Genomic DNA, 16011 nt, shown 5'->3' on the forward strand with positions numbered 1-16011 from the left:
TTAGATGCATTGTTTTTCAGCTAAACTTTGTCGATTAAGCTTTTGCAATCTACTAATTCAATTTCAGAAAATCTCACTAAAATTTCATAAAGGCGAGTAATTGCGTGAAGAGTTTAGTTTTACTCTCCACAAAGATGTAATTATAACCCTTATTCAGAAACAGTTCGTTTATCATGAATAAATTGGCGAACAATTCATTCTTTCATCAGAAACAGATTATGCGGTGGAGGATTAAAGTTTGATACAGAGGAAAAAATAGGACATATGATCTTAGTATTTATGCTTTTTATTAATAATAAGGTAATGAAACATGTTGAGTTGTGCAAGAATCAGGAGTACTCTACTTGGACTGGATGAACTGAAAAAAATATTAAAATATTTTAAAAGAGGATATCCACCTCCACCTCTCTCTCTCTCTCTCTCTAGCATAGCCATTAACAGTTATTGGCTATTGTGAAGCAACCACTAACTGTAATTTTGTTAAACAATTTTAACATCTTGTTACTTACACTGTTAGTATCATATCAATGTATCATCGTATAACGAAACAACATAATATAACAGCGAGATAGCTATGTGGATATCTATACTGGAAGGGTCACTCATTTTACTCAATGTATAGCAAATATATTATACTCATTTTACTCATTTTCCCTTGGCCAAAAACTACTTATTAGCAAGTGCTGTGACCTCTATCTGAATATTTTTGTATGTAACTGTGTAATAGTCCATACCAATGGAACTTCATCCTTTGTCTGTGTTATATACCTGAAAAAAATCCCTAGAGAGATCTATTGTGTGAAGACCTTGGGAAGTAGTCCTTTGAATTGATAAATGCACTTGTAGTCTCCATGCTCATAGCTTAGAGCACTTTTAGCCATGGTATGCTCACTTCTAAGATGTGGCTTTGGTAATGCAGGCTGAGGAGCAAAACAACTGCTCTAGAAGTTGTTCTCCTGGAGAGGGCATTCACCATATTTTCTTTAATTGCCTTGTGCTCAAGCAGTATGAAAGAACATGACAAAAAATATGCTCTGGAGTGATGTTGTTCAAACTATGAACATCTTTTTCCACACTCTGATGGTAGTATAGTACATGAACCATAGGAATGAAGAAGCTTAATCTAGGAGCGCCAGAAAAGTATTAACCCTGCATAATTAGTATTACTATCAAGGAACGCCGGAAAAGCACGAACAAGAGGGAAATTGACTGGATATAGGTAGATTTGAGTGGATGTCATTTGCAAAAGGTTTATAAAATCTGAAGAGATGATCATGAACAGTGATGCTTTCTTCATGCCAAGTCTGTACTTCTGAATCAGAAAATAATCATCTATTATTATGTTTTCCTTCACATGTCCCAAATAAGGTCTGCATATGATGTTCAGGTCTTATGCAAAGTTTGTACTTTAGAAACTCAAATAATTTAAAGTTCAATCGGGGGTTTCGCTTGTCGACAATCGATCTGAGAATGAAAGGTCTCCATCACCACCACCAATTTACGGCAACTCGGATGTTAAGATAAATGCAAGGGAGGCCAGGCTCCATGAGAAACTCATAGAGCAAAGACTGGAGATCATTTCCGAGTTGATACAGAAGAATCCCACCTTTAAACCTCCTACAGATTACAAGCCTACAAAGCTCTCCGTACATACCAGTAAAAGAATATCCTGGATACAATTTTGTTGGCCTGATAATTAGTTCCCGTTGAGGAAATATTTTCGTCATTTAACATAAATCTATGAACTGTCGTACTTTCTTCATGTCAAGTTTGTACTACTGAAATCAGAAAACGATCATCCATATATAGTTTTTCCTGCAGAGGTGCCAAATAAAGTCTGCAAATGATGCGCAGGTCCTATGCGAAGTTTGTACTTTGGAAACTAGCAAATAATTTGAAGTTCGATCAGGGACTTGGAAATATTTTCTTCATTGAACTTAAATCTCTGAAGGTTGGAATCGAGATACGGATCCCTTTTTTCTTCCTCCCCTTCCTTCCCTGTTCCTCTTCTTTCTTCTTTGTCTCCATGGCGACTTCCTCTCTTCCAAAGTCCGGATCAATCTCCATCGCTCGAATCCACGGCACCCTTTCTTCAAAGAAGAAAGAAGGCACGAACAAGGAGCTCATGAGAGAAGGTCGGAGCTAAGACGCGATGAAGGTAAGGCCTCGCTGTTTGTTTTAGGGGATGTTGTCAACTTCTACTATTTTTCCTTCTATTGATCTCCAATGGTGAGAATAGAAGATGAGTAATATTGGCCCAAAAAATTTCCTGCCTTGGTTTATTGGTAGCTCTAGGGTTCGTTGTTACAAGTTCCAGCATTTTGAAGATAAATTGATGGATTTATGTATGTGAAGACAGCCGCAAGAATACATTTAGTATCAGTTATATGAAAAGTTTTGATGGTTTCATGAATAAGTTCTGATTTTTCTGAAGAATCGTACCATAAACAAAAATCCCTAAATGCCAGGTTCTTTTATCTGAAAAAAAATTGGTTAGTTCGAACAACACCTGTGCTAGTTTTGGTCGGACTGGATGACACAACAAGCAAACTTTGTGAACAAAAAAAAAAAAGGCGGAGACATTATTCTCGAGAAAAATTATCCAGTTTGCTCCACAGAAATGTTCCAAATGAATCTTCGAATTTTCCTTTTTTTGGGAGGTTACACAAATTATACAGATAAAAATACAAAAGGTAATTTTAGTAGCTTACTACTTGCATGACTTATACTCTCTTTTATATATGTTTCGAATTGAAAAACATATACATCTACGAGGACACTATAGGTAGTGCCTAGGCGATCAAGCAGGTATCTTAAATGTCACCAACAACATATCCTGCCATTTTGTTGTCATAATTGCCAACAGGTTCTAGCCACATATTTCATAATATATATCAGGAAAAAAATACAGCAACACCCTTTCAACTTTAGTTGAGAAATACATTGACCTGTAAAGTTTAAATTTTAATTAGCCCCTCCAAATTATTTTCCTATGTCAATATTATCTGACCATCTATCTGGCCCCTAAAACCATTAATGGACCGACTCAAAAAAATGAAAGTACCCTTAATCTTTGAGTGTCTCAGGGCCTCATCACCAGCCATACAGTTGAGGCCCTTTTTTCTGTGCTTGCTTTGAGCATGATCGAGGTTATCTTCTTATATGGTGGGGTTGGATAGCATTGAGCACCACCGTGGCTTGATCTTACCTTGGTCTTGGTTGCAGATCAGTCCTCTGAGCCTAATTTAGCCTTGGGTGGTCCTAAGCTTCGCATCCACTTGAGTTCCTTGATGGACCTTCGCAGTTGCCGACGTGGAGGTGATGGCGGAAGTGGCAAAGGGCGATTAGTTCTCAGAGTTGGAGGAGTCGGAGGAAAGAAGATGTGGGAGAAGTGGTGGTGAGAGAAGTGATAGTCATGGGGCACAGTCGATCCCAGTCCAGCGCACCTGAAAGGTTTGTCTTTGAAGGGGGAATGGTGTGGGGTTTGGATACATGTGGTCGATCCCAAACAAGAGTGCCTTAAAGTAGGGGTGCAAATAAGCCAAGCAGCTCACTAACTTCTCGAGCTCAACTCGAGTCCAAACTTGACTCGACTCAACTATTACCTAGCTCAAGTCGAGCTCAAGTAGCTCGAACAATTTTTCAAGTCGAGCTTAAGTAGCAACATAGTCGGCTCGTAGGCTCACGAGCCTAGTCGAGTATATATATTTTTAGTAATATTATATTTTATTTATAATATATAGTATTATTTTAATATTTAAAATATAATATTTTGTTATATTTTTAATCATATTTTTTAATCATGGCCAAGGCTCGAATTTGAGCTCAAACTCAAGCTCGAGTATGGCTCGATTGATATTTTAGTCGATTCGAGTCAATCTCGAGTATTGCTTTTTTTTTTCTTTATCGAGTCGAGTTCAAGCTTAGATATTAAGGCTTTATCGATCTCGAGTATTTTGAATTGAGTCGAGCTCAAGCCTCTAGCTACTTCACTTGGCTTGATTCGATTGCACCCCCTACCTCAGAGGTTTGCCTTGGAAAAGGAGATAGTTTTGGGGTCTAGATACCATTATCAGTGTCATCTTCTTTGCAGACTCTCAAGCTCTGCTTCCTTCTATTTTTGAGCAGGATACAATATGGGCTTAATCTATATCCACAAACAAAGAGAAGAGCAAAAGAGTCTATGAGGACTCGTTCGGGTGTGTGTTTAGTCCTACATAGGTTATTGGCTGAGTAGATCTTGGATACTTATACAGGATCAAGGAATCCAAATAATACCTTCCGACTAGCCATTTTGGATGAGGTCATTGATTGTTACAAATAGTATTAGAGCGGACCCAGCCCATAACCTATGTAGACTAGGGAACACTGCAGTACGGATCCATTGAGGCTAACCACGAGCCGATTGTGGTATTTGTAATTAGATTTGAATGGTTTTAAATCCTTAGCCCGACGAGGATGTTAGAGCTTAAAAGGGGGAGTATGTGAGGACCCGTGCGGGCGTGTGTTTAGTCCCACATCGGTTATTCGCTGGATAGATTTTGGATACTTATACAGGATCAAGGAACTCAAATAATACCTTTCGGCTAGCCTTTTCACAGGATAGATCTTGGGTACTTATACAGGATCAAGAAACTCAAATAATATCTTCCGGCTAGTCATTTTGGGTGAGATCTTTAGTTGTTACAAATGGTATCAGAGCGGATCCGGCCCATAACCTATGTGGACTAGGGGACACTGCAACGCGGATCCATTAGGGCTGACCACGAGCCGATCATGGTATTTGTGATTAGATTTGAATGAATTTGAACCCTTAGCCTAAAGAGGACGTTAGGGCTTAAACGCGGAGAGTATGTGAGCACCGTGCCGGCGTATGTTTAGTTCCACATCGGTTATTCGCTGGGTAGATCTTGAATACTTATACAGGATCAAAGAACCCAAATAATACCTTCCGGCTAGCCATTTTGGATGAGGTTTTGGGTTGTTATAGAGTCATTAGTGACACTGAAACTAACAATATTTGGAGGAAATAATGCTATAGCTATCAAAAAATGACTAGAAATGCAGATTGAAGAAGGATCAGGCAAAGGGCATCAAAACCTAGCTTCCAAAGAAGGGAAAAGATTAAAAAATGTATATTCTTTGTATACTAAATAGCATTGAGGTCTCTAGATGAGCAAAATTCAAGCTTCTTGCTAAAATTACAGCAAAGAGAGAACTTTGCTCGTTTTCTTAGATAATTTCTCAAAAAAACATTGAAAATCGATTGGATCAATAGAACTCTGGATTGATCATGAGAATCGAATATAAGCAATCAAATCTGAATGTTGTAAAGAAGAAGAACAGGGAGTAAAAGAGTGAGAGATGGCCTGGTCTCTCATGGCCCTCGTGGAGAACTTGGATATAAGCAATCAAATCCAGAGAACTCGCCTTTGTCTCCCTTCTCCCTCCCCACCACCGCCGCCTCCCCATCCTTGTGGTGGCCTTGACGGCTGCATTCACCACCCTCGCCCATCATTTCCCCACCGAGGATGAGGTCGCCAGACTTGGATCGTGAGATCTGCCAAAAGATCACAAAGGCCCAAGGCACATCGGGGTGGTTGACGAGGTCCTGGAGCTTGGTCTGGAGGTCAACGTCGCCACCAATGGCTGTGAAGAGACCGTTGGAGGATATGTTGCTGGCAGAGAGGTAGTTGACAGCCTGGTGGCAGTCCTATAGGACTTCAATGGAGAAGCAGGTAAGCTTAGCCAGAAAAAGAGTAAAGAAGCAGCACATTTTTCCTATAGAATTTCACCATCAATCTCAATGTGAGATATGTGAGCGATCCTTTGCCAATCTATGCCCTGCTCCTTCTGGCACCGCTCCTTAAGCAGGGGATGACAGGATTCAATTTCCAGTACTTTAAGCGAAATTGGCAGGCCATTCTCAGGCATTGACCGGATACTAGGGCAGTTCCACAGGAACAACTGCTGTAGGGAGGAAATACTCTTCAGGTCCTCTGGCAGGAACTGGAGATTGGCACAATTACTGATGCAGAGGCTCTGAAGGGAGGTGAGCTGCTGAAACACCTCCTGCTGCTCAGTAGTGAAGGACGTAGTCTCATGGCAATCCTGGATATCTAAATTCTGTAAGGACCAAAGGCTTTTCCTGACAAGTGGCACTGTTAGTAGGGAGATGTCACCAATGTTGAGGCTTCGGAGTGAAGAAAAACTCCTCAGCATGTTGAGGCTTCGGAATGGCAAAAAACTTGCCACAGTTTCCTCCTTCAAGAGTGCAGAGAATCCAGCAGTGAGCATGGGGCAGTTATAGATACATAGTGATGAAACTGCTGACGAGATTTGTGCCATCATAGCGTCATCATAATATGGTATCCAGAATCCCTTATTTGATATGGTTAGTTCTGTTATGTTAGATGGAAAGGGAGGTAAGCTCTTCAACTTGATGCAATCCTTAACCACGACACTGTGGAGGCTAAAAAACAATTGCTCGTCTCCGGACCACACTTCCAACTCTGGCAGGTCATCAAGCACCAGCTCCTCCAGGCATGGAAACACCTTATCACCATTGCCCTCAAGCTCAGGACCAACTCGCTTCACTGCATGCATTCCCTGTAACCAGAGAACCTTGAGTGACGGCAGCTTCCCAAGAGGCGGGAGGCTTTCCCAGAACCTGCAACCACTGAGATAAATGAATTCAAGATTGTAGAGCAATTCAGTCTCCAACCAACTAGGGGGTCTGGCAACTCTGCAACCCCTTATCTCCAGCCTCTTGAGATTTGGATGTGGCTGGAGGCTTTCAATTACTTGCACCTCCATTTCTGCCCCTCCATTCCTTTGAGAAGAATCCCATACTAACTGCAACATACTGAGGTGCTCTTTGACTTCCAACATGGCCTCACTCGCCTCATTTTCAGTCTCCACATTCTCAAGATTCCTAATTTGAAGCAGTCCTCGAAGCTCCTTCAAGTGCTTTAGCTGTCCTATATCATATCCCACTTCCCTCCTGACTCTAAATACTTGTAGTCGTTGAAGGCAGGTTAGTCTCCCAATACCAGCTATGGTGGTTACTATCTGATGGGCTGCAGTAAGATGACGCAAATTGATCAATTTGTTCATGCCCGATGGTAAACCTTCAAGCCTACAGCCCCATAGATTCAGCACTTGTAGATTATATAGCCTACATAATGACTCAGGCAATACTCTTATAGAAGTGGATGACAGATTCAGGTAGCGCAGATGTATAAGATGACCTATAGCCTCTGGCAGTTTCTCCATCTTACGAAAAGATAAATCCAGTGTGCGGATACAGGTGAAATCTTTAAACACATCTTCGAGTACAGGATGATCAATAACAGACTGGTTTCTCCCAGACAACATTAGAGTGCGCAGGTTCCTAAGTTGGCATACCTCTTTTATATTGGCAAGAGTTTCAGTCCGAACAGATAGATGGCGGATGTTAAGTGGTGCATTTGTGGGTTCATCGTCTTCAATTCTAAGGCATTCATCCAGGGAAACAGTTTCTGCTAAATCATGCAACAGATCATGCATAACATAGTATGTGATAGAACCATCCTTATGCCTGTCAAAGAATGACCTGCACAATAAATCATTCATGTAGTCTCTTCCTATATCCTCCATTATTTTTTTGTTTTGTGGTTGGATGTAACCTTGTGCCATCCAGAGGTGAACCAACTCGTCAGCTTTGAACTTCCAATCTTTGGGAAATATGCTACAATATGCAAAGCACCGCTGCAAGCGAGCAGGTAGGTGTTGATAACTGAATTCCAGAACTGGCATGATATCATTCCATATGTCATTTCTTTCCAACACTTTGTTCCATTCATCAGCATCCAGCTTATTCTTTAACAGCCCTGCAACTGCCTTTGCTGCTGAGGGTAAACCTTTCAGCTTCTTGGCTATTTTCCTCCCGATATTCTGCAACTTTGAGTGTTTGTCAGGATGCACGCCATCAAATGTGCATTCCTCGATCAAGGACCAGCAATCATGATCTCTCAAACCAGCCAAATTTATCGAATCCATCGTGCCCACCATCTCTGCCACTGTTGCCAATCTTGATGTTATCAAGATCTTGCTACCCTTCTTCCCTGCCTTCAAAGGAGACAAAAATCTCTCCCATCTCTCCTCCTCCACCAACCTGCTGCTCCTCTCATCATTCCACACATCATCTAAAACGAGTAGAAACCTCTTCAATATTAGCTTCTCCATGACTCTCATTTGAAGACTGTTGAAATTTGTAACACCCTTGTATTCGCGCTTGTCCCCAGAAACAGATTCTAAGATCTCTCTTGTAAGCTTAGTCTCATCGAAGTTATCAGAGACATGAACCCACATCCTTAACTCGAAATGGTCTACTATGTCCGGATCATTATACACAAGTTGAGCGAGAGTAGTCTTCCCAATTCCACCTGGGCCAACCACGGGGAGCACAGAGACTCTTTCATCTTTAGATTTTAACAGAAGTCTTACCTTCTCTAACTCAGCAGCTCGGCCAAACACTTTGGTTCTGATTAGCGAGCTTGTTGCACCTCTGTTGATGCTTTGAGTATGGTTGAGACCACCATTCACCAACTTTGAGAGCTGGATGGTTTCACTCATACAATAAGCAACCTGATTCATTCTTTCAACTATATTCCTTATCCTAGCTTTGGTGGCTCTATCCCAGGTAACTTCAGGGCTTGCTGGGGGCCTAGTATTGTTCATTCTAGAAGGTAAGGAGGCATCTGTTACCTGGTTTGTGACATCATCCCCACCAGTGAAGCTGGAAAGCCTGGAGGACAGAAAGCCACCAGCCTGCGTGGCGACGCCTCTCGCAGCCTCCAAGTTTGAGGACAGGAATGCTCTTACTGGGCTGCTGCTCCCAGCCTCCAGTTCTTGTTGAAAACGCCGGTACTCTAACTCGTCAAGCAGGTCTTCAGCATCATAGCTGACATCTCTGAGTTCCTTCATCCATACATGCGTGCCACCGGCTAGGCTCCTCTCCGCATTGCTGACCACTGATTGGATCCTTAGCATGGCGATTCGGAGTTTGTCGACGTCGTCACCTATGCCGGAGTTGGCTGCCCATGTTTGGAGCTTAGAGGAGAGGTACTTATCAAAGATCACTTGGATGAACCAACCTCCTATGGTTATATAGGATGGCACATCCATATGGCAGAAGAGAAGAGTCCCTCTCTACCTTGCAACCAAGCAAACACTAATTGGAGGGGGAGGGATGGAGAGAAGACGGAAGTATGGTTAGATCTTTTTAGTGAAGGAAGACGAGAGCTGATCCGGCACCACCTAACAAAGGAACGATGCCTCATCTGCTTCAGTATCCGTATGTTTGTTCATTACTGAACATTATTCGACTTCTTTTCCAAGTCAATCGGAAGTCGTCGCCCGCGTTAAATTAATGGGAAAGCCGAGGGAATGCAGCGATTCCCTGGGATCTTGTTTTTAACTTCCTAGGACTCGCGGCCGGTCAACTATGGCTGCTCCACAGAAATTTCTCTGTAGAATGGTTGGATAACATAGTCATCAAAATATGAAGTGGAGGGCCAAAATTTGGTACCTATGGCCTCCCTTATCATCAAAAAATAAAAAAAAAACATGTTCCCATGGTCTTAAAAGCCAGTTCTCTCTCTCTCTCAAATAGAAGGACAAGAAAAGTATTCTTCATCACTTACTTCAAAAACTTAAGCTGATAGGATAAAGTAGATTTATTTATATATTTTATATTTTCTTACACTCCCCCTCACATATGGGCCGGACTTTTTTTTAATAGGTGAGCCCAATATGTAAAATTTTTAATAATAGGATTAGAGAATGCTGAGACAGGATTTGAACTTAGGATCTCTGCTCTAATATCCTATTAAAATCACCATTTATCCCAAAAACTTAAATTGATAGAATGAGATAGATTTATTTATATATTTTATATTTTCTTATATATATTAGGAGAAAGAAAAGAGTAAAAAAAAAATAGAAGGGGATCAAACTGCGAAGTGCTCATGTCGAAAACATGATTAAAGGAATAATAGAGGATTACCCGCTAACCCACTAGATTTTCACGTTCTTGGGTAAGCAGCATGGCATGAACGCCTCCAGCCTCTCTCTCCGTGAGGAGAGAGTTGGCAACCACTAACGTACATTCGAATTTGATAATGTTAAATGGTAGCAAAAGCATGCATCTACATACAAGCTCAGAAATGGGGAGATTCTTGGTAAATGGTAATTGCTACTCTTGCTAGTTAGCCAGCGTCTTGCTCGAAGCTGGTGGATAACCCCGCCCACCCCGACAGAAGCTTTTACCATGCATGATAAGCAAGGTGGTGGATCCCCAAAGTGGAAGGTTTAAAGATTAGTGAGACATTTTTTAATGGGCACTGCTAGCAAAACCAATCCATGGAACTCCAATATATAGCAGCTAACATGGTATAGCTTCTTAACATCATGAGTTCAGTGAGATTCGAAAAATGATTTTTTAAATACATGAAAGGAATGGAGATTTTGATGAACAAATGGCTGCTAATTTGATTTCCAAGGCATTTCCCTTTCTAAAGTTTTGGCGATTATAGAATAGTCCTGATTTCTTTATGCAAAATGTGTTTAGTGCTACCTTTTACATTATTTTACGTTACAAAAAAGCAAGGGATCAACTTCCTCCACTAACCCGGCTATGTTCACGTTGCTATCATGCTAGTTGAAGAAGAAAATCCTGCAGGGGAAGTCACTAAAGATTATGGGAAGTAAAAAATAATTCTGCTTAACATTGCAGAGTCTGCCGACTTCATTTTAAGTTGATTAAGGACCTCTGAAATCTCAAAAAGAAAAAAAAATCTTATTTAAATAATGCAAACTCACCGCAGTCTTTAAAACAAACTTGTATATTGGGCATTTTTCAAGTCATTGAATGTCTAATTAGGGATCCGGAAATAATACTGTCATCCATGCAGATATGCCAACTTCACCTGAAAGCTACAACTTAGGAATGTCGAATAATTTAAAGTTCATGCAGGGAGCTGCAAGTGATTTTTCATAATTACCAGAAGGCAGGTTGCAGACAGTGTTGTTCATATTTCATAATATGTTTTAATTGTTATAGAGAAGCATAATATGATTGTTTGGAATTATTCTCATCATCTCTAGTGCATATATGTTCAAGAAAATTAAGAGTCCTTGACAATCCCAGTTCTGGAAGAAGGACGAAAGATCAAATGCCAAATGCACATACTCTATTTCCTGAAGGAACCTTGAAGAACGAAGTTCCTTTTTTTTTTTGACCAAACTTTATTCTGAAAAAACAAGCTAGCTTGGTTTTGAAATAATTCGCTGCCGTTATGAACTGATGCTTCAGATATTAGACATGTTTTCATTATAAATCATGGAGAATATTAAACAACCATTATCCAAACTCACTAGAAGTCTGAGAAGCTAACTTCTGCGCATAATCACATTCACAAAAAGCAAATATATTTATGTCCAGCCACAAACTTAACTTTATGCAATCCATAGCTACAGAAAAGAAGGAACAGTTGGAATAAACTAGCTACCGTAGTCGCAAAAGAAACGAACAAAGGAACATCATGACAAATAATGATTAGCTTATGATGGCACTACTGAGACCTAACCCATTGGGCAAAGAAAGTTGAATTCTTTTGACAATCCAACAGAACACTCAGCAGAACTCAAAGCTCAACGGGACCAGAACCTGTTGATGTCAGTGATGAAGCTCCCAAGACTGGGGTGAGTGGTTTCCCACGGCCCATGGTGAATCCCCGTGTTCCATCCGGCATCCTGGGACCCTGAAGTATCTGCTTGCTCGTGGCTTCAGGCTGGCCAAGGCACCCTGGTTGTGGAGATTGGGACAGGAGGCCGCGACCATTGTGATTCTGGACCATCCCATGTAATTTTGCTCTGCCCCTTCCCCACCCTTTTTTTGCGGTATTCTGGTTGTCTTCAATCTACCAAGATATCAATCAGATATAGAGTTGAGAAGCTCCTTTTATGTGGGGTGTTCAATATGAGATAATAATGGAACATTCACCTACACTGTGTTCAAGTAGTTGTCCTATGTGTGGTGAGCCTACTGTTTGAGAGGGAGGTGACTGCTCATCCTCAGAAAATATATCAAAATGGTCATAGTCTGATCTCCTGGTTCGAATCACTGACCTTGGCTGGACATGGAAATCGAAGGAAATTCTTAGAACTATTGGAATATACCAAGTAATACATAAGGGTTCATGCAGAGAACTTGGGTTTTCCATTGCAGTCCCATAGCTTGGTTGCTCGACAAAGGATGTTTGCAGCTCAAATGTTGGGAGAAAGAATATGGATTATATACTTACGGTGCGTCTAAGCATCGTTCGAACACGAAGACCTTTTCGCCAGTTCCTTTCATCATTCAGCTTCTCAACCTGCCCGGTGACAACAAGCTTTTCTAATAACTAGTATCTGGAGGAAACCCACACCCAAAAGCATGGTAATCAAAAAGGTATGTGCCTTCTGCTGTTCAAATCACTTACCGCCTTTTCAGCTTGTTCCACAGTCTCGTATTCCACCAAAGCGTGCAGCTTCAAGGAAATAATTCATGCAATTCAGAGAGCAAAGAAATTAATGGAATGGATCTCCAAATATAGCAGACAATATATGAAAAGATGAAGTCATAAAATCATAGTACTTTCTATTCTTTATCCACTTCCAAGATTTGGTATGTCCTTAAAATTCTGTATAAAAATATGATGAATTCACAAAATATAAAAAAAATACCTTGTTACTTATTAGCACATCAGTTTTTGAAGATCTAGCGGAATTGGGTTCCTGTGGATGACATATTCGGATATTTTTGACACTGTTCAATAAACATAAGGCAGTGTGACTATATTGTAATTTTCTTTTAGTATATAGAGAATTAAAATGATGAAGGCATAGCCAACCTCCCGGCGACACTGAATATCTTTTCAAGGTTTTGCCGTGAGTAATCCTCAGGCAGGTTTTCTACTACAACAGTACGAGTCTGCAGAAGATTGAATAAATGGCATACTTATGATCTTTTTGAAACCCAAATGACTGCATGTCCAATTCCGTGATGCTCACCTGCAGCTCCTCTTTGTCTCGTTCTGTGAAAGGCTGCTTGCGCCTGATTTTTTTGCCATCCTCACTCACAACCTGCAGGAGAAGATTAAACCAAATAACGAGATGGTATTAAAGCTGCAGATGTGCGAGACTCCTACTGCAGAAAAAAAGAAAAAAGAAAAAAGAAAAAGAAAACATAGATAGAGTAAGAACTTACAAGCTTTGTTGAGGTCCGAAGTGCTTTAATAAGCATTTGATTGTTAGTGCCAAGAGATTTTATTTTCTTCCAAGATGCAATGACAGACATTGGAACTGCAACAATAAGAACAAATAGATAGGCTTGTGTTGATTCCACCAGCAGACAAACAAAAAAATTTATTATAACCTGCTTGGTACTTATCGATACGGGCTATATAATTATAATTATAATTATTATAGTTATTATTATTATTATTATGTGGAATGAAAATGAGAATGTGTTTATGTGCGTATAAGGGGTTACAAATTCATAAGCATATTTCCCTTTAAGAAATTCAGAAAGAAGCATACATAAGATTTCCTATCTAAAGGCAGCAAAAAGTTCCAAAATTTATAGCATAATTTCCTCACCATAACCTTCGGGATCTTTGTTCATAATCTTCATCAGAAAATCACTTGCAACCAAATTTGTATCACTGAACTGATATTCGACCTGGAAAGCATGATGGATATTAGATATTATCGAAATGTGAAGCCAGAACGATCACGTTAATTATAAATTAAACAAGATGGAACATTGTAAAAAAGGATATGAAATAGAGTACTTTTATAGTCGCTGCAACGGCCAGGTACACAACCACAAACAGAAAAAGGAAAAAAAAAAGACATTCCACCACTTTTAGATGCAGGACACATTTGGAAAAGAACATTAAAAAGAGAGGTTCAAGTTCATTCATACAGCCTGATTTTCAATTGGTACAATGTAATGGCAATTGATATCCTTCATGATGAAGGTATACCATCTAAAGCTGAGTCAAAAAATATCAAAAATTATCCAGAGCTACACATAATTTTTGCAATTTTTAAGATAGTAAATGTGGTCACATGGTACTTTGGAGGGGTAACAAAAAGTGATCTGAAATACTCAAGGCACGGTATACAGTCATTAGGCAGTACCTCTATGCCTAAATTCATATCATATACCAAATATGCTAGTGGAGGAATTCTAACTAAAAAGCTGTGTGAGGATGTGCGGGCGTGTATTTAGTCCCACGTCGGTTATTCACTGGATAATTCTTGGGTGAGGTTCTGAGTTGTTACAAATAGTATCAGAGCGGACCTGGCCTATAACCTATGTGGATTAGAGGACACTGCAGCACGAATCTATTAGAGCTGACCACAGGTCGATCGCGATATTTGTGATTAGATTTGAACAGATTTGAACTCTTAGCCTGACGAGGACGTCAGGACTTGAACGAGGGGGAGTATGTGAGGACGTGCGGGCGTGTGTTTAGTCCCACATCGGTTATTTGCTGGGTAGATCTTGGAAACTTATACAGAATCAAGGAGCCCATATAATATCTTCTGGCTAGTCATTTTGGGTGAGATCCTAGGTTGTTACAAGCTGAATCTCATGTCTCTGACATAAAAGGCGGCAAGGAGGTTTTCTATTGCATGAAGACCTTGAAGATACTAACAGACTCCAAGCCTTTCTAGTAAAGTGACTGCACTTGTTAACAGCAACCACAGAAAATGTGACCTTTCTCTCTTTTTTTTTTTTTTTTTTTTTTTTTGGGGGGGGGGGGGGGGGGGGGGGGTGTTGGAGGCAGAAACCTTGTCATACTGTTATCTAATTCCCGTTGCCATAGGGAGAAACTCTTTTCAGATGATGGATATGTTCATCATGAACATGAAATAACAAAATCAAAACACCCACATCTCATTGATTGGTAAGCAGTACATAAACATTTGTTTTAAATTCCAACGAAAATGAAAAAAATAAAAGATTACTATCAGCATGACAGCATGATACACGTTTTCACATCTCGTAATGCATATAGTTTTCTGTTTTCCTTCGAGAAAAAATGTATAATAAATATTATCTTCTATTTTTCTATCAACTGTGATCATAATGGAACATCATGAACAACAACCTGCTCTAGTGAAAACGTAACAAAAGACCATTTCAATCCACTAATTTTAACTATATACATATATATGTATGCATGTATGTATGTATAAATAGGACAGAAACCTGTTTTACAATCTTCTGAATCACATCATTGTTATTTTTGGAGTGACCTGAGACCTTTCCATGCAGTTCAGGGACAAAGTGCGCTGGCTCTTGCTCTGCAAAGTAAATCCAATCCGGTCCCAGCCCACCTCCACCATTCCCAAAGAATTGAAGGTAAGGATAGAAGTACCCGGAGATCGGCGGGGCTTGGCTGTGCGACCTCGGTACAAACTCCGGTGCATGAACATTGAACTTAAACCCCACGCTCCCATTCGCCTCTGCCCCTTTGGTCGATCCGTTAGCCTCTCCTTCCTTATTCTCCTGTGCCATTTCCTCCCTTCTCTCTCCCTCTCCCACTCTCCCAGATTCCTTCTATCTATCAAACAAATGAGCAAGCCCTCTCTCTCTCTCGTTCTCCACTTCTTCCTCTTTGCTTCTGCGCTGGGAGTGTTTCTTGGAACTGTTTCCTTGGGACTGCCTCCACGTCGCGCGCTAAAAAGCCTTCGCCCGCATGACATTCGACCGTTGGAGTCCCGTTGACCTGCAGGGGCAATTCCGTCATTTTGGCCTCCTTCCAAGGGCCACCCGGGCTTATATACTGTATATCTCCGTCTGGAAGACCCACACGCTGAGGGGCAATTCTGTTATTTACGTGCAACGCCCCGGGCAATTCTGTGTATCTAATTCTGATTCCCAAAATGCCCTTCATTTAAGAACTCTATGCT

General features: G+C 40.6%; 2 protein-coding genes across 2 annotated transcripts; both read right to left on the reverse strand.

The window, feature by feature from the left end:
* Positions 1-5124: 5124 nt before the first annotated feature.
* On the reverse strand, positions 5125-9313 carry LOC103717245 (putative disease resistance protein RGA3). The gene has a single exon (XM_026808494.4). The coding sequence runs from the start codon at positions 9166-9168 to the stop codon at positions 5782-5784; it is 3387 nt and encodes a 1128-aa protein (XP_026664295.3). The 5' UTR covers positions 9169-9313; the 3' UTR covers positions 5125-5781.
* Positions 9314-11432: 2119 nt separating this feature from the next.
* On the reverse strand, positions 11433-16007 carry LARP6C (RNA-binding protein). The gene is made up of 10 exons (XM_039125973.3): positions 15308-16007; positions 13684-13765; positions 13292-13386; positions 13096-13167; positions 12936-13015; positions 12769-12850; positions 12525-12572; positions 12348-12416; positions 12051-12176; positions 11433-11963 (listed from the first exon to the last, which is right to left on the reverse strand). Exons 1-10 carry the CDS (start codon positions 15614-15616, stop codon positions 11688-11690), a joined length of 1239 nt encoding a protein of 412 aa, XP_038981901.3. The 5' UTR covers positions 15617-16007; the 3' UTR covers positions 11433-11687.
* Between the last annotated feature and the right edge of the window lie 4 nt (positions 16008-16011).

This window comes from Phoenix dactylifera, chromosome 1, assembly GCF_051530095.1.
Source record: "Phoenix dactylifera cultivar Ajwa chromosome 1, Ajwa_hap1_PhDact_Kaust_v1.1, whole genome shotgun sequence".
NCBI lineage: Eukaryota > Viridiplantae > Streptophyta > Magnoliopsida > Arecales > Arecaceae > Phoenix > Phoenix dactylifera.